At 44.4% G+C, this 24177-nt stretch overlaps 1 protein-coding gene across 1 annotated transcript in view; it reads right to left on the bottom strand.

The window, feature by feature from the left end:
- Window positions 1-2618: 2618 nt before the first annotated feature.
- Window positions 2619-24177, bottom strand: part of TMEM72 (transmembrane protein 72) — a 73923-nt gene continuing 52364 nt past the window's right edge. The window contains exons 4-5 of the mRNA XM_078640988.1: window positions 8411-8550; window positions 2619-4246 (exon numbers count right to left, since the gene is read on the bottom strand). Of these exons, the coding sequence (XP_078497114.1) occupies window positions 3762-4246; window positions 8411-8550 (625 nt within the window). The 3' untranslated portion in view covers window positions 2619-3761. The remainder of the gene's footprint in view (window positions 4247-8410; window positions 8551-24177) is intronic.

Below are 24177 nucleotides of genomic sequence, written 5' to 3' on the forward strand. Positions count from 1 at the left end.
TGCAGTTTTTGGTCAATAAAATTTGGGTAAAGATCACACAATTTCTTTTGCATCAAGATCTTTGTCTAACGCTGAGCCCAAATATTCGACAATTGAAAGAGAGGCTTTAGCCTGTGTTTGGGCTATCTCAAAGTTTAAAACTTATCTGTGGGGTAATTCTTTCACTTTATACACCGACCACAAACCTCTTGTTAATCTATTGCAGGGAAAAGGTTTAGGCAAAGCTTCTGCTCGCCTTGTATGTATTCTTTCAAAATTGCAAGAGTACAATTTTACTATTAAATATATACAAGGTGGAACAAATTTCAGGGCGGATTGTCTTTCTCGTTTACCTCTACCTTCAACTGATGATACTGTTGATGAATTTGACTGTGTTGTGGCTTCTATTGATGCTTCCTTTCCATCTAATGGTGTTATATCTGAAAAAGATTGGCTTGAAGCCATTTCCACTGATCATGATTTAAAGAAAGTTTCACATTTTATTGTCAAAGGTTGGCCTCCTATTCATAATGTTCCTCATAATTTAAGACCTTATGCTCAAATATCTTCAGAGCTATCTATAGAAAATGACATTTGTACTAGAAATGGTTGTTTTATCCCTCCATTTTCTCTTAGGAATAAACTCATATCGATTGCACACACGGGACATTTAGGAGTCACCGCTACATGTAAAAAACTCAGAGAAAATTACTGGTGGCCTTCCTTGAATGCTCAAGTTTCTTCTTTTGTTGATCTTTGTCGCCAATGTATTGTCTCCGATAAACATTGGAAGACAACACAAAAGCCCCTTCGTCCAGTTCCTTTACCAGAAGGTCCATGGACGAAAATTGCTTTGGATTTTGCTGGGCCTTTCAATCTATTACCTAGCTCTTCTAAATTTTTACTAGTTTTGATTGATTATTTTTCCAAGTGGATTTATTTTTCATTTGTTGAATCGGCCTCTACTAGTTCTGTTTTACAATTTCTTACAAATGTTTTTTCGTTCGAGGGTCCTCCAAGAGAATTGGTTATGGACAATGGTACTCACTTTGTACCAAGTGCCAGGCAAGATTTTTTGAAGTCTATGGATATTAAACAAATTCAAGTAGCTCTATATATTCCTGCTGCCAACTGACTTGTTAAAAGAGCGAATCGCTTTCTTAAAGAGGGTGTTCAGATTGCGCTTTCAACAGGTGTAGATTTTAATCTTTTCTTAAAAGACAAAGTCAATGCATACCATAACTCACCTCATTCTATGACTAATTTCACTCCTTTCGAGTTGTTGAGAGGCAGAAAATGTTGTTCTTTACTTTTGCCTTCTTGGTTGGAGCGACATTCTTCTGCTGCCTCTTCTAAACATGTCATTAATACTAACAAAGATGCTGTTTTACGCCATTCTGTTGCTTTGGCACAAAGTAAACAAAAACATCATTTTGATATTCGTAAACATGTTCAACCTACAGAGTTCAATGCTTGTTCATATGTACTTATTAAAAAAGCTTTTTTTGTCAAAAAAGGAGAATCTTCCTTTTTTTCACCATATAAGATATTGAAAGTTGGACTTAGTTCTTGTTTACTTGAGGATGGCAAATGGTGGAACAAAAATAGACTTGCTCCTATCTCTGATCAACAAGCTGTGATTCATGCCAAAACTGCTATAATTCATGATTTGGATAATTATGTTTTGTTTGAAGGTCCTTGCTCATCCTCAGATGTTGTCTCATCTGCATCACATGAAAATATTGTCACTACTACATCATCCTCATCCTCCGATGTTATCTCATCTGCGTCACATGAAAATATTATTACTACTGCATCTTCTGGTAATGTTGTCAATACTCCTGTCAATACACCTTGTAGTATTTCTAATTTGCTTTCAAAAAGAATTTGTAAGTTACCTGTTCATTTTAAAGATTTTGTATTATCTTAATCTTATGTGCTCTTAAAAAAAATGTTGTATTATTATAATGTCATGTAGTTTTAAAGATTTAGTATTATCTTAATCGTATGTGTTCTTAAAAAAAATGTTGTATTATTATAATGTCTTGTAGTTTAAAATAATAATTAAAAAAAATGTATACCTTACTTTTGTTTCTCAATTAAGGGGAAGATGTGTAATGTCCTGTCCCTATCTCTTTCTTCTATTTCTATCTTTCTCTTGTCTCTCCTATTCATTCTAGAATCCAAGCTGGATTCATTCTGTCTTTCTCTTCATTAACGAACAGCCGCTCCGCTGTGGGTCCGTTATCTTTCTTTCCTTTAAAGACTCAATAAAGTCTTATTTCATATCCATGGAACTTGACTCATTTGGCATTCTTTCCTCGGTACAACTTCACTGTGTCTTAATCCCATTCAGACTATGGTGCTGACCTAGATGGTGACAGAAGAAAATTCACTGAACAAATACCCTGTGTCTCTGTCTATGCAGGCCCTGCTGCTGATTCTGTGAATGTACTCGGTACGATACTGAATTTTTTTTTTGTATCAGTACATTGATAGTGCTGATGCTAACACTGTGTGATCTTGGGTGTGTGAAGAGCATTGTCCACAGATGTATGTCACCATATCGAGTGAATATAGTTTTGTATCCAGAATATTGACTAGCACAATATTGCGATGGCAAGTATACCTAGGTAAGAATTGTTTTATTATTCTGAACTCCACATCTACGAACCTTGAAGATATATATATATATATATATATATATAGCAACATATACAATATTATGGCAGGATAAGATTCCTAAGAAACAACAGGATCAAGTAACTGAGATACAAAGAACGCGCTGCGGTGGCCTACTGCTCATAATACAACAAACAAACACAAAACAAACTTTATCCTTCTTGCAGTAGAGGACAGCACGTGCCCCATTTGACCCCTCCTGACAATCTGCTCCTACAATTTAGGGTCGGATTTGACCGACTTCCAGAGTCCACGGTGCAAATTGATTTCACAAAGGCATCTTTGATATCAGTCTCATTGTGTCACAGATGAAAAGGAGTGATTGTTCTTCCCCGAAGTACGGCAGATATCCAGGGAGAAATATGAGGTTTTTCCCTCGAATCCCACCTGCTCCATGATCCTTCTGCTTTTTGCACCCTCAAAATGTCAACAATGATAACACAGTGGAATGTGAAGAGTCTGCAGCTGAGTCAGAGGTTTCTGGTCCTGGAGATGGAGACCACCAGAGTTAGGGCAGAAGACTCACGCTTTTTTACATTGTCCATCTCAGTACCTGGCAATGAAATGAGAACGGCTCAGTCAAGGAAAATCCATAGTCTGAGACCAGAGGGTCCAAAAACAACATCACATTTTAAACAAGCGATCCAATATCCCAAGAAGTGATTTAATTTCTTAAAGAAACAGCAAGACAAATTTACATTTAGTGTAGCGGTGTTGTAATTTGGGAATCCATATTTATTGTTAAGAAAAAGTTTGTTGTGAGGTAAAACCCCAAAAATATAAGTTATGGCTGAGGATGCCAGTCTCCATTGAGAAGGAGCTCCCCTTTTTTTACATTTTGCCCCAAAATACACGAGTCCACATTAGATCCAGCATTGCCCCCTCTCAAGCAGGTTCCTGACTGTCATTGTAACTATTTCTGAAATTAGGTGGCATCCATTCTTAACAGGAATTGCTGATAGACTGCAGGGGTCAAGGTCACTAATGAGGTATGTGCTGAAGATAAAAGGTTTTTAAAGAGGCATTGGTCCTTCACGAAGAGCCTGCTGGGGAAGGCACAATCTTCAGCCATGAAACTGTACAACAAAACCCAGGGAAGTTCAGAAGATGCCGATGGTGAGTTGTGATGTGGCTCCACTGTTCCCGTCTCTTGGGGGGATGATGGGGGCAGTATCAGAGGTCGTCTCCTCCTCGCCCTCGCTTTCAGCCGCCTCCAGGCTCCCAGCCACGGACGGGACTATCTGGACCACCTTCTCCTCAAAGTGCACCTGCTTCCGCTTGTTGAGGGTGTCGGCTACCCCACTTGCCTGGCCTGCTGCCCCTTCCAGGGCTTTCGGGGGCGCCTTGTCCCTGTTGACCTTCAGGATACTTTTCACCTGTGTCAGAAGGGATGCTTTGCGTTCCTTGAAGGTGCTGTTGAAGGTGTAGGTCTGCTCCGTGTCCCCGGCCTGGGTCATTGACACTGCTGTGGCCGTGGGGTCTCGGTACTCCCTGCCCTGCTCAAAACTTTCTTTTTCCGCTGGCTTCAGCTTCTTCTTCTTGCTGAGTAGGAAGTATGCTGCCCCGGTGATGATGAGCATGGTGCCTGTGGAAGAAACAACAAAGGCAATTGTTACAAACGGCCCATTATTGAGACATATCTTTAATGCACCGAGATGGTACGCAGGGCTGAAGTGCTGCTGGTACTATTAATGTCATACATTCTTTTACAGACCATTTGGAAGTGTGACAGGCAATACAGGACCAGTGTGCAGGAAGTGCTCATGAACTGACAACTAAGAAGAGAAGACTGATGGACTTGCCAGTTTAAGAAAGCCGGCCCTTTTCTTGGGTACTGCTTGCAAAGGAGACTGCAGTCAGCAAACACGCACATTTAAGTTATTCACCCCAGACAGGCATCCCCATCTGACCAATGAAAGCCTCTACCACAGTGCTAAATTTGTAAAAAACTATAATAAGTCAGGAGGCCACCACTGTTTTCACCACACATTGCCACTGCACTTACTCAACTACTAACCATCACTCTGCTACAAGTGTGACAATTCAGACTGTTCTCGGCTGTCAAAGCTTTAAGAATGGCCTGGGTGGCAGGTATTAGTTGTTTTGAATGTATATTGTATTAGCCTTTTTGCCACGGCGCGAATTGCGCCACGGCGCGGGTGGGGCTAGAGGGTGGCGCTCCCGTACTTATGACGGCTCCACGCCGTCATGAGTCACGGGTGGCATGTGGTCATGACGGCGTGGAGCCGTCATGACCCCGCCCACTCACTAATTCGCTCGCACAGGCGGGGAATCAGTGCCGCGTGGGCGGAGCGGCAACTACATGACGGCTCCACGCCGTCATGAGCACACGCCGCCCGTGACTCATGATGGCGTGGAGCTGTCATGAGCACAGAAGCGGTTAACAAACAACTGTTTTTTTCTGATCATCTTCAAATTACACAAATCATCGGCTCAAATTAAGCACTGCTCTACTGAAATTAAAGGCAATAGTCAGAAGTGATATATGACAACACAACGTGCTCCTATCACAATTTGGCCATTACACCAATTGCCCCTAAGGCCATCATTTAAACTGGCCTGGGAAATGAGCCGGATTTTTCCAATCCCAAGAGCTACGCACACCGGGGTAGCAGTTACTCCAGGGGAGGGGAATATCCAGCACATTTTGAGTTGGACCCCGATAATCCACTTAGAATTGAAGAATTATTGCGGAATCAGTAACTTAGGTGCTGATCCCCCAGTAATTCCTCACTTTGGCCAGGACTTTCACAGGAATTTTCTGATTCTCGTGGTAACTTGTAACGAGGGCCTATTTTACCATTTTAATATATCATTGAAAATAACCCAACATATATGCTATTTATTTGAAGCATCGAGCCCTCTGCCCATCGTATGCTATCATTTCATTAATGCAATTTAATGGGGTTCGATAATAGTTATATTTGGTTGGGATTTTTATTATAATTAAATTATATTAGGATACATTGCATTTATTGTGATTGTATCGCTTTGAAGCGTGCAAATTTAAACTTCTGTCCTGTCACCATCAAAATAAAAATCTAGGTATGAAGAGCAGGGGGTTGTTGAAAACAGCAGTCTGGACTTGGGGAACGACGTGTTACAGGTAGCTATTGATAAGAGCAGAACTCGCGATCAAGGGTCATATTTCCAAACTGTTCATGCAACGCAGTGCAGCAGTTGAAGTTGCTGCAATGCGTTGCGTTAATGGCAAAGAGCAGGGCTGTGTCAAATCTTGGAAGAAATGGTGCAGTTCTGCTCTCTCTCCAAGCTCTGATGCACTTGTAGCTGCCTTGCACTAACACAGGCACTCTTGCACCATAGTGCAAAAGTCTGCTTTAAGGTCAGGATAGTTTTTGTGCAGGAAGGTGTACCTTGTAGCACTAACACTATCAGTTGAGGCGATTTCATCTTTGTATGTGTGCTGCAGAATACAGTCAGAGGTAGATATAGGCAGAGAGAGGGGTAGAGGTCGAGGTGACATAGAGATGATGTAGAGACAAATCATCTTACCCAGTGGGATATTGAAAGGTGAGCCCATGTGCACCACTTTGACCTTGCCTTACAATGTCTCTGGGTTTGATCCATGTTTGAGCATTTCTATATGTAACCAGATCTCTGCAATTAGGCGGCAGGTCTCCTGAGATAGTGGAACACTTGTGCATCGAATATGTGCAATCTGCCTACAGTGTTAGGTGGCGAAGGGTTCAGCCACAACTTGCAGAGGCATAACTTCAGTAGGGGTGTTTGGGGTGTGACACTCCCAAAATAAATGAGAGAGTGAGAGAGAGAGACACGTGGTGGCTGAATACCAAAATGTGAAACCAGGTAACATGAATCAATACAGGCATCCTTGCTTTTCCAAACTGTGTGATCCTAGGCAAACATATTATTTCACAAAGCCTCCTTTTTCTTTATTATCACATATGACCCCTTATTAAAATACTTGAGTTTTGGATGTGCATAGTACAAGTACTTCTTATGTCTGATTTAATAGATTGTAATGTTTCTCTATCTATAATAAGAATACAGGTCATTCCATATTGGGTGCTGGGTCTGTGAGCCCTAGAGTACGGATAGCTCAACTATCACCTAATCACTGTGGAATCTAGCCTTCCCTGCTTTCAACTACCAGTTGGCCGCAGCTTACTTATTTTTTCCCTGATCTGTGCTGGGCTGGAAACCTTTATTTAAACTATTCCTAAAGCACTTCACATGGTCTTCAAGAAACTGCATGAAGCCTACTCGCGATCAGGATTTGGTAGTATTATCTGGGAAGAAGGCATGTCCAAGGCATCTCCAAGGTTGCCCAAATGGACCCTTAACTTATACGCACCTGTTCCTGCAGGGTAGGGTAAACGTCGAAGGAAACAAGGGTATATCTTTAAAGTCCTAAAACCAGGTAGAAAACCTGGTACAAGGCAACAATCAATCCAATTGCTGCCTGATCCTATTTCAGGCCACTCCAGTGGGCATACGGGGTGACTTCCATGGTGCCTGAATGTGATCCAGAAGTTATTAATAAAAATCAACACTGTAGCAGAAATAGCTATACTTCCTTCTAATATAACCACAGGAGATGTTATCACCCCTGATGCCCTTGACTCCCATGGAAATTCCCCTGTAGACTTAGGGAATTTCAATTCAGACTCTATCTATGGCGTGACAATTTAGGAGATGGAGATACTCTGGGTTCAGAATTCTCTCAGGACCACATTGACATTTTGGCTAATTGTTTCGATGGCTCATTACCCTTGGATCAATTATAGACTTTAGAACACTTGGCGGATATGGATCAACCCATTTCATCGCCAACTAATGTGGATGCATATGATAAATCTACATTCATAAACAGAACAAACAACAAGTCTAAAAATGTTCCCGATGAGTGTACTCGCCCCACTTATCCAGTATTAGCAGCAACGGGGGCTATTAGTAATAATATCCTGACACAATTGTCAGAATTACTATCCAGTCAATCATCATTATTATTAGAACAGCTGCTACTGCTTAATCAAATCAATAAGGAATTGATTTCACTTAAAACCAATGCAATTCAGATATCTGCACTTAAACAAGGCCTTAACGACCTGGTATCTACTTCAATCAACTTCCATTGGTTAGATGATATAGTGGACCTACAGGAGTTACTTCCAATGAAGATCCAGACTATAGTAACAAAAAGTGAGCACTCGATTAAATATGCAACACAAGAACTAAATCGCCTCCTTTTTGCCTAAACCATCTACAGACATTTTTAATGATACATTACTAGGGAATGAATGCAACAGTTAAGTTCCACATATCAGCAAGCGTCGAATGAAAACATTAACCCCTTCGGTGCTCATGACGAGCTCAGCTCGTCATGAGGCACAGTGCTCGTGTGACCACACCTGTTTCTATTATGGTCCAGCACAGCAGGGGAATATCTTAAGCAGACAAGGTGTTAAAATGACTTAAGAAGAACGCATATTTGAATTCAGAATCTGCAAAACAAAACTGTCAAACAAATTTAGATAATTACCCTATTTTCATGAACACAACTTCTATTACTACATCACATTCTTCTACAGCACCCACCTCACCTCCGCTCTTATTTACTTTATATATAGTGGACTTGCCTGAATTTCTCAATTAAGATCACAGCGTTTTTGTTGGGAAATTTGTGATTAACTCCCCCCCCCTCCTCGCTGACTAAACTACGCCCCTGACAACCTGCATGTCTCACCTGGGATAGTAACATGCCAAACCAAAACGGGGTGCAGGAAGCAGGCGACGGAGAGCAGCGTGTACCCCAGAAACTTCTGGAAGCCTCCCATTCGAGCCGTTTTCTCCCAGCACACAGCCATAGTGGATTCCGAAGAACACCTAAAAAAGAGAAAGAGTCTCCACTTCAGAATAAGGGGAGCAGCTTCTGGCACCCCAACATTGCTTCCTGCCACAGATGCACCCGAGAGGTAGAAGGTGTGACCCAGGCAGCAGGCTGTGCTGTGCTGGCCTATGTAACACCCATATCCAATAGCGGAGTTTCTTCTTGTGAGCTGTGCCTCACCCACCCTATCATATTGGACCCCCTTATGATCAGTGGTTCATTTACTCTGTGACAGAGTGCCCTCGTGCGAGCTGGGGATTTCTTACTGTAAGATAGAATGACCTCATATGAACTGTGGATCTTTTACTTTGTCTTTGAGAAGCTTTATGCGAGAAGTGCATATCTAACCCTATGGCGGAGTGGCCTCCTGTGGGCAGCCGGACCCTTCCTTTAAGGTAGAGTGCTCTCACATGAGGAGTGGCTGGTTTAAGAGTTAGTGGAGCCTTATGTGAGAAGTGCATTCTTCCCTGCTGTGGGCTATCCTCACGCGAACAGTGGATTTCTTCGGGGCTTTAAGTGGGATGAAAAAACTTGGGGGTCTCTCAAAGGGGTGTGGCCAAGGCAATCAAGGGCATAGCTTAAAAACAGGTAAGCTAAAAATCTGTGCTTAGCATAGTGTGCCTCCAGCAGGCCCGGCTCCAGGATTTTTTATGTGGGTGGGCCAAGGGTGCATTTGGGTGGGCCACTGCGGGCTCGATTTGTCGCATATATCTCAGGGCAAGCCAACTTCAGGGCCCTCCTTTATCTCTTCTTAGTCTTACAAGGCGCAGTAAAATACACTCTTTTCCAAATCTATTTCTAAATATTATCACTCTCAAAAAGTGTTTTTTCCATGTAATGTTCTTTTGATGGGAAGAGGAGGTATCGGAGGTGGGAGTATCAGGCAAGTGACACTTCTCGGGCTCCCTCAGTGTGAGCCTTCAGGGAGAATCCCTCTTCGTTACTACCTCCACCTGACCCGGACTCTGCAACGCTCTCCCTTACAGGTTTGAATATCCGCATTTCTACCCCCCTTCTCCAGTGCGCCTTATCTCACAGCTGACCTTGGGCCCCAGCCCCATATCAGGCACCATAGGGCTCCACTTTCATTTTCCCCAGTAAAAACGTTAGTAAAATCACCTTCAAACTTAAAACATTGAATATAGCAGTAAATATAATTAGCACGCACTTTAAAGTATGTTCCACAGAAGCCCTTATGACCCGACTGCTAATTAAATAAACAAAAACAGAAAGGCCATGACAGGGCCGGCTTTAGCACTGGTGCGAAAGTCCTTTTTGGCACCCCACCACTGACTACTTTCTCTGTAAATACCTTTACTACCACCTTCCAACAGTGCCCCTCATCCCTCAATGGACCCTCCTATTGACCTCCTCCTCTTATTCCCTCACTGCTACCCTCTACCAGTGCCCCTCATCTCTCTGTAGCTCCTCCCCCCATGACCTTCTCCTCAGACTCACTACCACCCTCCACCAGTGCCCCTCATCTCTCTGTAGCCCCTCCCCCTCATGACCTCCTCCTCAGACCCCCTCACTACCACCCTCAACCAGTGCCCCTCATATCTCTGTAGCCCCTCCCCCTCATGACCTCCTCCTCAGACTCCCTCACTACCACCTTCCACCAGTGCCCCTCATATCTCTGTAGCTCCTCCCCCTCATGACCTCCGCCTCAGACTCCCTCACTACCACCCTCCACCAGTGCCCCTCATCTCTCTGTAGCCCCCCCCTCATGACCGCCTCCTCAGACTCCCTCACTACCCCCCCACCAGTGCCCCTCATCTCTCCCTAGCTCCCCCTCCACCCCATGACACCTTCCTCTGATTCCCTCACTGCGACCCTCCACCAGTGCCCCTCATCGCTCCGTAGCCCCTCCCACTACCTCCTCCTTGGATTCCCTCACTGCCACCCTCCAACAGTGTCCCTCCTCGCTCCATAGCCCCTCCCTCTACCTCCTCCTTGGATTCCCTCACTGCCACCCTCCAACAGTACCCCTCATCTTTACGTAGCCCTTCTCTCATATGCATGTTCTTTGTTGTATAGCGCTACTCATATCTGTAGTATGTGTCAGTACTTTACACCACACACATTATACAGAAACAATGAATCATACAAATATGTAAATCAGTTTACAGGGAATGTCACATAAGCCAATGAGGATTACAAGGTGTAGGAATCACGTGTCATCCATACTGGTGGGCAGTATATTTTAAGAGGGTTTGGTCTGGGGAAACACAACCTTATGATTTAAAGATTATTCCATGTGGGTCAGCTTTACTGATAAGAATGTATATCTGCTCAAACGAACTCATTTCCCCAATATTAGAATAATGAAAGATTGGGGAAGTTCTAACTATATCACAAAACACAAAAAAGCGAAGTTCTAACTATACCATTCATGTTTGTATGCAGCTCTTTGGTGACAGTTAATTGGTCGCTGTCCTATGTTAGGATAGTAACTCCTGAACTGCAAGTAACACAAGGATCTCTGTGACAAAGGCAGTAACCCACTGAGCTATCCACATAAAAGACACTTTATCTGCATTTAAAAACTACTAACAGACAAATGATTGCTCTCCAGCAGGATCATTCATCACCAGCATTATCTGGGCATTTTGTATTGTCTTATTATTGTCCTGCATCAGTCACGATAATGTGTCCTGCTGGGCCTGTGCAGATTTTAAAAAGAAAAACAAATAGTAACACATTCTCTTACCTACCACTCCATTAGTCAAACTTTGTGTCACAGCCTGAAGTGATAAGCAGCTGCAGGGGTCAGGAAAGGTGAATAGGAATAAACAAACTTATTTTCTCCTGCGCTGCATAGAAAAATAAATATCCACACAGCAGAACAGTAGGCGAAGGTTACCGTTAACAAATAAAGGTTTTGTCGCCCATGCCATGTGGAGATGAAGGGGTGAAAAAATAAACAAAGCCTCCTTAACATGTAAATGGTCTTTTAAAGACCTGTGAAGTACTCGGGTGCGGCTGCGATAATCTCTAAAACTGTCTGCGTGTTTGTGCGCCCGGGAAGCTGTCTCAGCCCGGGCGCACACACACACACACACACACACACACACACACACAGACAGCCCTTTGAGCCCAATGTCGTTGCGCGCCTGCCTTCAAGCCCTGACCGCGAGGGACAAGGTTCCTGTATGGGTGGGCCAGGCTCATGTTTGGGTGTACCTGGCCCACCCAGCCCACCCGCTAGAACCAGGCCTGGTCTCCAGACTTCTATTTTGCTGTTTCTGTCACTGCATCCAGATCTATGATACAACAAGTAACATCTTACCTACAACGATCAGGACTATTGGCTTTGTCATTGGTTGTTATTTGCATATGATAAATAAGCAGCACCAATGGCTTGTACATAATATTGAAAAAGCTTCCACTTAAAGCCCTGGTGAACCACGACCATGTTGCTGCTCCTGAGTTTTAAAACGAGAAGGTAAATCCGGAGAGAAAATGACTCTCTTTAAAGGATTTCCCTTCTCCTACAACGCTCACCTGTCATGAGGTCATCCCGTAACTTCTCAACTTGTGAGAAGTGAGCAGTGTGAGCACGCACACATGGATGTGCCTGTTGTCACTAGAGTTCGGAAGAAAAACAGATCGCCTGTGCCAGGGCACAAAACAGAGCCCAAGATAGATCCGTTTCGAGGCACCCTTTAAAAAACTGTCAGTGCTCAGCACCGGCGAGACCTGGCCCACTTAAAGCCCTAGGGGGCATATTACCAAGCAATAGCGATAATTATCGCTATTGCTTGGTTAGAGACAAAATTTTACCGCTGAGCTGCGGCGATTTTTATCGCAAATAAACCTTGGTATTACCAAGGTTTATCGCAAATGTGATAAAAATCGGCCGCAATGCATGAATATCGCTGAAAAGTCAGCGATATTCATGCATTACCGAGCTAATGCTCTTAGCCATGTTATCCACCTCCCATTGGATAACATGGCTAAGAACTACTAAGGGCAGGTGTTAGGAAGCGCGAATATCTCCATAAGTTGGTAATAGGAGATAGCGATGTTAGCGACTGTTTCCAGTCGCTAACAACTTGGCACGCCCACTTTGCATGTCATTAGTGATAAATATCACTGACATGCAAAGTGGGGCCCAAGATGGTCGCTATCTCCTACTAGCTGTCGCTAACTGGTGTTAGCCACAGCTAGGTAATAGGGAGATAATTTTATCTCCGCTTTCTTGGCTTTTAAAGCCAAAAAAGCGGAGATAAACCCCCTTGATAATATGCCCCTAGATTTCTTACTCTATGATATAGTGACCTCACACGAACCCTGTATTAGCGTCTCAGTGGGTTTCTTGCTTTAAAGTAGAGTGACCTGTGTGAAAAGTGATTGTTTGCAAAATTCCAGAAGTGCTTTAAGTGATTAGTGGATGTTTTATTGTCATGTGTGATAAGTGGGCTATGCACGTTCTAAGTAAGCATGGATCGCATCACCTGTGCGAGAGCTGCAGGTAAATATCGAATGCCTCACATATGCTCGAGCAATAGGTAAGCTACACCTGTGCTTCTACTTCACATAAGCATGGAAGGACCAAGCTTTTAATGCTTTAGGGAGGCATTGAACTCCTAAAATCAGGTTCTCATGGAACACCTAACAAATGGTTGAGTTACAAGTAATCCTGCAACACCTCACCTGGATCAGAGCTTCGGAAAACCACTGAGCGCCTCACCTGTGCAAGACCTGTGTGTAAGCATCAAAATACTCATCTATCTCAGTGCCATTGGAAGTCATGAGAAACTGCACCCATGCCAGCGTAGTAGGCATAGAAAAGTACACAAGACCAAACCATTATGCCTGATAATGGAACCAGGGTATACCATTGAAACGATACAATGGTTCCCTGGGTCTCTTTTCTCATAGAACCATGAAGTTATCCTAAATTAAATTCTCTCCCAACATCAAAACTGATGTTGTGTATTTATTTTCCAAACAGGTGTTATATATCACATAGGATTTTAAGTGGTGTAGACGACACAGTCTAGAATGATAACCACAGATTGTAGACGCGCCAGGGAGCCGTGCTGCATGGAGGGTCCTAGATTGAATAGGTACCCTTTTTTAGTTGCAATTGGGATCAACAAGCCAGCCTTGGAAGTCTCACCCAAGCATGTGAAGGATGTACATTGCTTGGAGGTGTTGTGCCAGATGGCATGTTTATGTCCTGAGGAGACTCATGTTATCTTGGGAGTGAGCCGAAACGTCAACTCTGTAAATGAGGATTGTCCAATGCTCAACAAACTGAGGACTCTGATCAGAATATATACTAAAGAGTGGATCTGTATTCATTTGGTAACATCCTGATTGTACAAATGTATCATTTTTTATATTTCACACATCACTGCACCTATATGCGATGGCTCGTCTGCACAACTTAAAATCGTATGTGACATAGAACACCTGTTAGGAGAATAAATACACAAAAACAGTTATGATGATGAGTGAGAGTCAAATATAGGATTTCTTCATGGTTGTTTGAGAAATGGGACCCACTGAACCGTTGTATGGTTTCTAGTGCAGTAGGCATGGCATAACGCACCTGTGTCAAAGCTGCAGATAAACATAGAACACATCACCTTTTGAGGAGCTACAGGTAATTATTGAATGCCATACTTGTCCCACAGTGTGGATAAGAATTAAATATCTCACCTGTCCCAGTGCTACATGTCATTATGAAACACCTCCCCTCTGGCCAGTTGCATACCTCACCTGAGTCAGAAGTGCAGGTAACTCAGGAAACAAGTCACCTGTGTCAAAGCTACCACTAATTATGAAACACCACGCATGTACCATAAATGCAGTTAATCATGAACCACCTCACTGTGTCAGAACTGCAGGTAACTTAGGAAACACGTCACCTGTGTCAAAGCTGCAGGTAATCATAAAACACCTCACCTGCACCATAACTGCAGATAATCATGAAACACTTGCCAAAAACAGAAGATGGACGGAATGATGAATTAATCAAACGTTTACCACCAGTCACAGATCTGGGTTAAATCCATATTTTTTTTGCATGGTGCGCAAATCTAGTTTAGACCCAGCCAAATGCAAATCAGTCTTGACCCTGTTTCCCATGGAAACAGTCCAACCCGAACTGCCAGGCCCGGTCCTCCCTGGACCAGAAACAAGCACTGTGGGACCGGTTTCCGGGTAGCACCCCTCAATAGCTAGGCTAGCTTGCATCTGGTGGCATAGCGAGCTTGGGACCCACGTCTGGGCATACCCTTCCTGCTTAGAGCGATAAATACAAAAAGAACATATGATTGGTGGAATGATGAATTAATCAAACATTCACCCACAGTCCAAGATCTGGGTTAAATCCATCATTTTTTTGCGCACCACGCCATTCCAGTTTAGATCCAGACATATGCAAATCGGTCTTGACCTTGTTCCCCTTCGGAACAGCCCAGCCCGAACTGCCAGGCAGGTCCTCCCTGGACCAGAAACAAGCATCGTGGGAACGGTTTCAGGGTAACACCGCTCAACAGCCAGGCTAGATTGCATCTGGTGGTGTAGCGAGCACAGGACCTACGTCTGGGCAAACCACTCCCACTTAGGGTGACAAATGCAAAAAGAACAGATGATGGACGGACTGATGAATTAATCAAACATTCACCCCCAGTCACAGATCTGAAACACCTGACCTGCACCATAACTTCAGGTAATCATGAAAATCCTTACCTGTGTCATAACTGGAGGTAATCAAGAAACACCTTACCTGTGTCATAACATCTGGTAATAACAAAACAGCTCAACTGTGTCATAGCTGTTGATAATCGCGAAACACTTCACCTGTGCCATAACTGCAGGTATTCATGAAACACCTCACCTGTTCCATACTGCAGGTAATCATGAAAATCCTCACCTGTGTCATAACTGGAGGTAATCAAGAAACACCTCACCTGTGTCATAACTGCAGATAATCACAAAACACCTCACCTGTGTCATAACTGCAGGTAATCATGAAACACCTCAACTGTGTTATAACTGGAGGTAATCAAGAAAAACCTTACCTGTATCATAACATCTGGTAATAACAAAACAGCTCAACTGTGTCATAGCTGTTGGCAATCGTGAAACACCTCACCTGCACCATAACTGCAGGTAATCATGAAAATCCTTACCTGTGTCATAACTGGAGGTAGTCAAGAAACACCTTACCTGTGTCATAACATCTGGTAATAACAAAACAGCTCAACTGTGTCATAGCTGTTGATAATCGTGAAACACTTCACCTGTGCCATAACTGCAGGTATTTATGAAACACCTCACCTGTTCCATACTGCAGGTAATCATGAAAATCCTCACCTGTGTCATAACTGGAGGTAATCAAGAAACACCTCACCTGTGTCATAACTGCAGATAATCACAAAACACCTCACCTGTGTCATAACTGCAGGTAATCATGAAACACCTCAACTGTGCTATAACTGGAGGTAATCAAGAAACACCTTACCTGTATCATAACATCTGGTAATAACAAAACAGCTCAACTGTGTCATAGCTGTTGGCAATCGCGAAACACCTCACCTGCACCATAACTGCAGGTAATCATGAAAATCCTTACCTGTGTCATAACTGCAGGTATTCATGAAACACCTCACCTGTGCCATAACTGCAGGTATTCATGAAACACTTCACCTGTGTCATAACTGCAGATAATCAAGTAACATCTCACCTGTACCATAACGGCAGGTAATCAAGAAACACCTCACCTGTGCCATAACTGCAGGTAATCCTGAAACACCTCACCTATGCCATAACTGCACGTAAACATGAAACGCCTCAAATGTATTATAACTGCAGATAATCATGAAACACCTCAACTGTATCATAACTGCAGGTAATCCTGAAACACCTCACCTGTGGTATAAGTGCAGGCAATCCTACAAAACCTCACCCATTTCATAATTGCAGGGAATCATGAAACACCTCACCTGTGTCATAGCTGCAAGTAATTACAAAACACCTCTCCTGTATTATACATGCAGACAATCATGAACCACTACACCTGTGTTATAACTGCAGGTAATGATACAATGAGTCTCCTGTTGCAGAGCTTCATGTATAGTGGAATATTTTACCAGTGAAAAATTGCAGATAAACCATGCCGAAAGAGTAACTGAGACCAATGGTCTCCCAAAAACCAACACAAGCTGTGGAACATTCAAAGAACGAAGGATACTAACATAAATCAACCCCCCAACAGATAATATAAGGTACCCACCATCATAATATAAAATTTAGAACCACCTGTGGGACTAATGAAGTGCACAAAATAGGTGTACTCACGAAAGTATGAAGAAGCATTATCAGACAGCCTGAGACCAGTGGACACGATCAAATACCGAATTAGAAGCAGGGCCATTAGAATTAAGCAGGAGGAGGGGACCAAATAATGCAGCAGGACTTACTAAATTATACGGTAAGAAAAGATACATTATTTTGGTGAAATCTGCAGATTATGCAGCAGACCATGGATTTTGTGCCAAATGTGGCAAATCAATAATTATGCGGGAAATGCAGTTACCACAAAATTGCATGATTCCAGTGGCCCTGATTCTAAAACACAAAGAAGGAATATTGTGAAACACTAAGGCGCAGTAGTCCCTGCTAGACATCCATGAATTAAGGACTACTAGCAGACACCCTGGCACAACAGTAGTTGTTAGACAAAATCATGAGACAGGCAGATAGATGCGAATGGCTATGACCAGACACTTAATCCACCTGACAGTGAGATTCAGAGATCAAACAAATTCTAAGACATCCAATACACCAAAATTGCACTTTGAGACACCCAGTGAACAGCATAGACGAACAGGCACTGATAAACGAATGAACCCTATCAGAATACTGAAACACCAACCTAATAACCAATAAAACATCCAGGAGAAGACATCAAAAGACAAGAAGGGCAGCCAGCTACCAACAAGGACAATCAGATACCCAGACCCAGATTCTGGGACCTACCATAAAATGGTAGGTCCCGGAAGTGCACCAGGCACTTCAAGTAACCAGGTATAAATACCAGATGTACGGCATTACGACGCGTACTGTTACAACGCGTGCCGTTACAACGCAGTTTTTTCAACGCAAGTCGTTACCACGACTTGCGTTGGAGGGGGTGCGGACTTAGGAATTTTTTAATTTACTATTCCAACACCAGCCTACGTACAGTAGGGAAGGTGTTGGATAGTAAATAAAAAAATTCCTTGTCCTGCAGCGCCCTCCAGCGCAAGTCGTGGTAACGACTTGCGTTGAAAAGACTGCGTTGTAACGGCACGGCGGTGTAACAGCCGTGTCGTAAAGGCTGTTCACCATAAATACCCAAAGTGATACACCCAACGAGTGAGAGAGTGACAGAGTGAGATCGAGAGAGCCTTACCCCCAGATGCATCAAGAACCTATTTTGCTATTCCTTAATAGTGAAAAATAACGATTCGCTATTAAGGAATAGCAAATTGCAATGCATGAAGAAATCACAAAAAAATATAGCGATTTCTTAAAATTCCTTAATTGCGACTCGCAAATTGCGAGTCGCAATTAAGGTATACCTCCCCATTCATTCCTATAGGCCTAGAGGCCCACAGGAATGAATGGGAAGACATTCTCAATTTGCGAATCGCAATTAGCGAATCGCAAATTGAGAATGCGATTTCAAGGGTGCAGGGGTGTCCAAAGGACACCCTGTTTCACCCCTGAAATTTATCTGTGCACATATGTTGCGCACACACATGCCCTGTGCGCAACATGAAACTTTGAAGTTTTTGCAAATTACCATGAAGTTCAACTTCATGGTAATTTGCGATCCCTATTAGCGAAATCGCTATTTTTTAAACTTTAATGCATTGCATTTAAGGAATCTCAATTTGAGATTCCTTAAATGCAAGTAATCGCATTTTTGCGATTTCTTAATTTGCGATTTTTGCATTTGGGATGATGCATACCAAATGCAAAAATACCGGTCGCAAAGGGGCAGATTCTGAGAATCTGCCTCTTTGCGAGCGGATTTTACCTTGATGCATCTATGCCTAAGAGAAAGAGAGAGAGTCTTTTTTTCTAGGCGTAGTATTGACTTTATGCAGAAACAATATGCGAAACTGAAACTCCATGGTGTTTCCTTGCTTCCAGTTTACTTTCCTAATCAACAGATGGGCTCTTGAAATGTTGGGAGTGCCGCAGCCATGTCTCACGCGTGCCAACACTTTTGACTATATGGCAAACACTCAGAAAGGGAAATATGATTACCTACACATTTTTGCAACCGCTGGAGATTTTGGGAAAGATTTTCTAAAATATCAGAAAGTATCTTTACACCCACATTTCATCTAATGCCGGAGTTGGTTTTTACTGCAGATAATCGAATAATCCTCAATAAGCCTACAGCGCTCTGGTGCAATTGTGTTTGACTTATTCGTGGGATAGGAGCGCCCTCTGCTGGCCTTGTCTTTTGCTGCAGGGTGTAGCCTTGTGCTACAAACTCTTCGTTAAGACTTAAAATAGATCACTCACTAGGGAGCACAAGGAGTCCACCGCAAACGCAGACCGCCTCGCCCACCTCCTCCCTCTCTATCTTCCAGAGTCAAATCTTGGATTTTTGTGCCGAAGGGGAAGTGACACCTCACTCCACTCTTGCAATGGGGACATGTGTGATGCTTCTATGAGCAGTATGTATGACTTCACGGTAGATGCCGTACCTGGCTGCTTAACACTCTTGATCACCTCTAAGCATCTCTCTCTCCCTCTCCCTCTCCCCCTCCCCCTCCCCCCTCTCTCCCTTCCCATTGTAATTCCTCTGCCTTCCTTACTCTAAATTCCTGTCTCTTTCCCTCGACCTTTCCTACCCTCTTATGTTATTGTGGTGAGCGGTTGGCCACGTTCTAGTGTTTCCTGATAATGTGTTTCCGCTAGCCACTCCTAGAGGGCTGGCTTCCACACTCACCCCACACCTATCCATCTCATGTGTCCCAGGACATGTGACGCTGCCAATAAAAGGGGCCGGGCGCACGTGCCCTGGGCCAGTTTCAGATACTAACTCCTTGTGTCTGTGTTATTGCTGAAAGTGTATGGGGGCCTAGGGCCCGACACTTTACTGTTATCTCTGTCCCTCATCTCTCTACACCCCTCTGTTTCCCCCCGCTCTTTCCTCGTATCATCCTTTTTAGGTCGAGCAGACTACTCTCAATGCGTGAGCATTGAGAGTCTGCTACAGACCTAATGTGGCCCGTATTCAGGAGAGTGGACACGACTCAGACGCGCGCTTTTGCAGTCTCAGTTTTGACCGCGGGAGCGCGCGTCTGAGCCGCGCTTGCGCAGACGAACTCCCAGCCCCTGCACACACACAGACACAGCCAGCCCCCACCCCTCTGCACGCACACACAGACGCTGCCGCCTCCCAACCCCCTGCACACACACAGACACGCACGCATACACACGCCACCCCCCTTACAACTAGAGCTTACTCACCGCATCGCCGCCACTCCGTCCTGACTTCTGCAGCCACCGCGGGGCATCACCTCCGTGGGCGCGGGCTTTGAGGAAAACGGAAGTCCCGCCCCAAGACAGGCGTGACGCTCCCGAACTTCCGTTTTCAGGATGCGCATGCTCGTTGCTTTTTTAGAAGCCTGTTTAGCGAGCGCAGCTCATCCGTCGTGCTGTCCCTTTAAAGCACAGGGCGTGCGCACGCGCAGTGATCCAATGCGATAGGAGAGGGAGGCGTCCTGGTATAGTTCACGTTCGACGCTCTCAGACTCTGTTCTGTGCGTATGACGTCGCCAGGATCGTTGTTGTCATGTGTATGGACATCTCTGTCCAGCGCTCACTCTTCAGTTGTCGGAAGTACTTAATCTGTACCTAAACAGCTGTCAGCGCCGAGCCTTGTTTTTCGTGCTGTGAATTCGGCAGATGTGAATAGATTCCGACTGTTACAAGCTTCCCGCCTTTTTGCTCTGGTTTACAGTCGGACCTTTCTGCTTTATTAGGCACCACGAAAAACTGCAGCAGGGCAGTCAGAGACTCCTTGTGAGACCCCATCAGTGTCAGGGCAGGTAGGGAGGGCTGGGGGCTGCACAGTGTTGGGCAGAGGCTAGAGCCTGCACTGCTGTACAGATCACTGTGGCAGGCTGTCAGAGCCTGATACTTTGTTTATGATATCGGCACCGTGAGGATGTCAGCCCAGACTCTCTGTGCCATGTGCATTCAGCGTGAAACTGACAACACAGAGAGGCGGGCCCAGCTTCACTTGGATACCGTATTTGGCAGGCAGCAGTAGTATTACTCTTCCCCTTGGTGCCCACACCTAATTAGACAAGGTACTAAGGGTGCCGTGCAGGATGTTTTTGTGGCACCAGTTAGCAGGAAGACCAGGTGTTGGATTATTGGCAAATCAATTAAAACATTATTTTTCGTGTTTCGGCGCCCACAGCAGGCAGAGAGCGCGTGGGCCTGGTATCCTGTTGTCCACGCCGCGTCACATTGGTTCTGAACTCTCTGCATGCTGCCAGCCAGTAAAAGGGTATTCAGCACGCATGACTGATATCAGGCAGCATGCTTTTTAATTTTCCAACATCCTGCCGGAAAACAACAGGCAGTGGGTTTCCAAGCCTTTGAGACTGCTGCCAACCAGAGCGAGACGTCCCTAGGAGAGGAGACCTGCCTCTGACTCTCCAGCCCGAAGGCCCAAGAAACGTGGCAGCTGAAGATATGTAAACAAAGCTTGGTTGAAGCGCTCAGCTCGGAGACCCCCAGGCACTTGTGAATTGGCAGCAGGCAGGTTAGTCACGCTGTGCCCTGTGTTTATTTGTTATCAGCAACATGGGCTTAGCTGTATTAGGTTAACACAAATGTAATAGCATGCTCAATGATTTCTTTACCTTTACTTTTTTTTTTAACACGGCTTATTGTATTCTACTAAAAACAGATTGAAAGGGAATGCTTGCTTGTACTACATTTTCTTCTTCTGCGGCTATGGTTCTATCTCAAACATTTCATTTGGTCTTTGCAATGGAGCTTTGGAAACATTTTGAAAAATTGTAATTGCAGCCATGTATTTGCTTGCAGAAACAGGGAATTGTCACTTTATAGTCGTTGAACGTTACTCATAATTACACTGAAATTATAAAAATGTCACACGTAGCAATCTGAAACTTTGGGAGCTATGTTGCATACACATGGTAGCAGGTGCAACGTTACCCCTCCAGAGCTTTCTTTAACCCCTCCGACGCTCATGACGAGCTCAGCTCATCATGAGCCACGGTTCTCGTATGCTCATGACGAGCCGTTAGAACGCTCAGGTGCGGGGCTAATTCCCCTGCTGTGCTGGGCGTTCTAAGAAATGGGCGTGGTCATGACGGGCTCAGCTCGTCATGAGCACACGAGAAACGTGGCTCATGACGAGCTAAGCTCGTCATGAGCACCGGGGCGCTGTGCGGCCCCCCTCCCCCCAGCACAGCGGGGGAATCGGGCCCGCAGCCAAGGGGTTAAATATAAACAAGTATTACGTGTGCATGTGTATTTACACAGTGGGGTAATGTACTGTAATTGCTCTCCTGTGACGCTGTGCTATAACTCAGTATTCATTTAAAAATAAATGTTTTGTTGGAAAACATTGACCAGCACTTTCTGGGTTCTAAACAAGCATTTGCAATGGAATAGGTCTTGCATTTGCGAGAATTTGAGCTATTGGCATTGTAATGACAATGCCTGTTATTTATGTGTTCGGAAAAGCTGCAAGCGGTGGGTAAACACGCACTCATAGTCCCTGCATATGAAAAGAAAGACTGGCATTAAAAAAGGCGTATTTACTGTCAGTGTTGCTTTCCGTAAGCAACAACTGCACAAATATGCACAAGGTGCATGTTTAGGCACCGCTTGCAGATTTTTAAAATATATGAATAAAAGGCTTTGATATTTACAATGCCAATAGCACAAACTCTTGTGAATGCGAGACCTATTGCATTGCAAATGCTTGTTCTCTCTGTTTCCTTTGCTCTCTTGCCCCTCACCACCTTTCATTCTCCCGTTCCTGACTTCATTTCTGTTTCTCATACATCCTTCCATTCATCTCTCGCCCCTATCATTCTTTAACGGTCACTCCAGGGTGGGCTCCTTGGAGCCTATACCAGGGATGGTGACATAATGCACATTTATATGGGTTGCTCCTCTACTATTCAGTAGCAGCTGCGGTGAGTCAATAAAAAAAAGCATCTTTGAATGGCTAGACGGGCGGCCGCCTCTCCTGCGTCCTCTTCCTTCTTCCTCTGCAGTAGGAAGTACCCGGCACACAGGTTTCCATGAACGTGCCGTGGATCGGCGCTCAAACTTGAACAGGGAGCCTGTGTATGTTGCTGACCAGGCTGTGGAATGCAGCCTGGTAGGAACACGCAAAGTGCTCAAGAATTGTTTGGTCTGCCGAAGAGGGCTGCCCAAACAGTTCATGCGCACTTTGGGAGTGCAAACCACTCCTCCCCCGGCCAGTCCTGCCCACCCGACACTGCACACAGGCTGCATGCAATAGGAAAAATAGAATAACGAAATGTTATTGTCATTTTTGTTTTGTTTTCCGCAGTGGGGCAACGCTCCTCCTCCTTAGCGAACGAGCCGCCACTGAGCCTACTCCTAGGCAGGCTTCAGAGTATGGCTACACTTGATCCAAAAAGCACCTGCAAGGGTAGCACCCTTCGCATCCTGGCACCTGTCGTGGCACATTAAGCAAAGGCCTGTGCCACAGACCTCTCGACAGAATGTATCAAATGATAGCACTGTGCCGCTCCCCACATTTACTCCCACGCCATTGCGTAGATGCAGCTTCACTCCTGCAGTGACATGGGCGCAGCAGTTTTTTTCACACATACTTTACTGACACAAAAATACTTTCCACATAGAAAACTCACTTTCTATCCATCCTCACACTTTCATTTAATGCCTAAGCGTCCAACCCCTCACTCCATTTTGGTTCATATTCAGCCAGAGGCACTGCAACAAAAACACAAGGGAGGACATTTCATGGCCTCAACTCTGGCCTTCAAGCATGCAGGCATACACTACCCATATGGGGCATACTGTATTGTACTGCATTGTAATTGCATTTATATGGAGCTTACTACCCCTGACGAGGAGTCAAAGCGCTTTTTGACAGACACAAAGGAAAACAGCTGCACCTGTGGCACTACTTCTATGAGCAGTTACAGATTTACTACTTTGGGAACTCACGAACATTCCCAGTTGTTTCCTTAGAAAGTTATGTGATGTGCACTCCTGGGGCTGTCCCCTATTATCGTTTCCCCAATGAGAAAATGTACATAGTGTACAGTTTGGTATTAGTGAAATGCAGCCCAATGTGCAAATGCACTTTTTTGTAATTTTTTCTCCACTTGGATAATATGTTCCTCTGTGGTATAAACCTCTTCCCCTACATCCCCTTCCAGTTTAGAGGTGGACTGCTCCATTTGGCTCCAATCAATCGCTCCAGGGCCTTTACGGAGTACAATCTACCCATTTCCAAGGAAGGGAGTCTCACAAGTTCATTGGGGCTCATAAAGCACTCTGCTCCTCTATCTATCTACTCCCAGTACTCCCGGCTTGGATTTTAATATTGC

This window comes from Lissotriton helveticus, chromosome 5_1 (assembly GCF_964261635.1).
Source record: "Lissotriton helveticus chromosome 5_1, aLisHel1.1, whole genome shotgun sequence".
Classification (NCBI taxonomy): domain Eukaryota; kingdom Metazoa; phylum Chordata; class Amphibia; order Caudata; family Salamandridae; genus Lissotriton; species Lissotriton helveticus.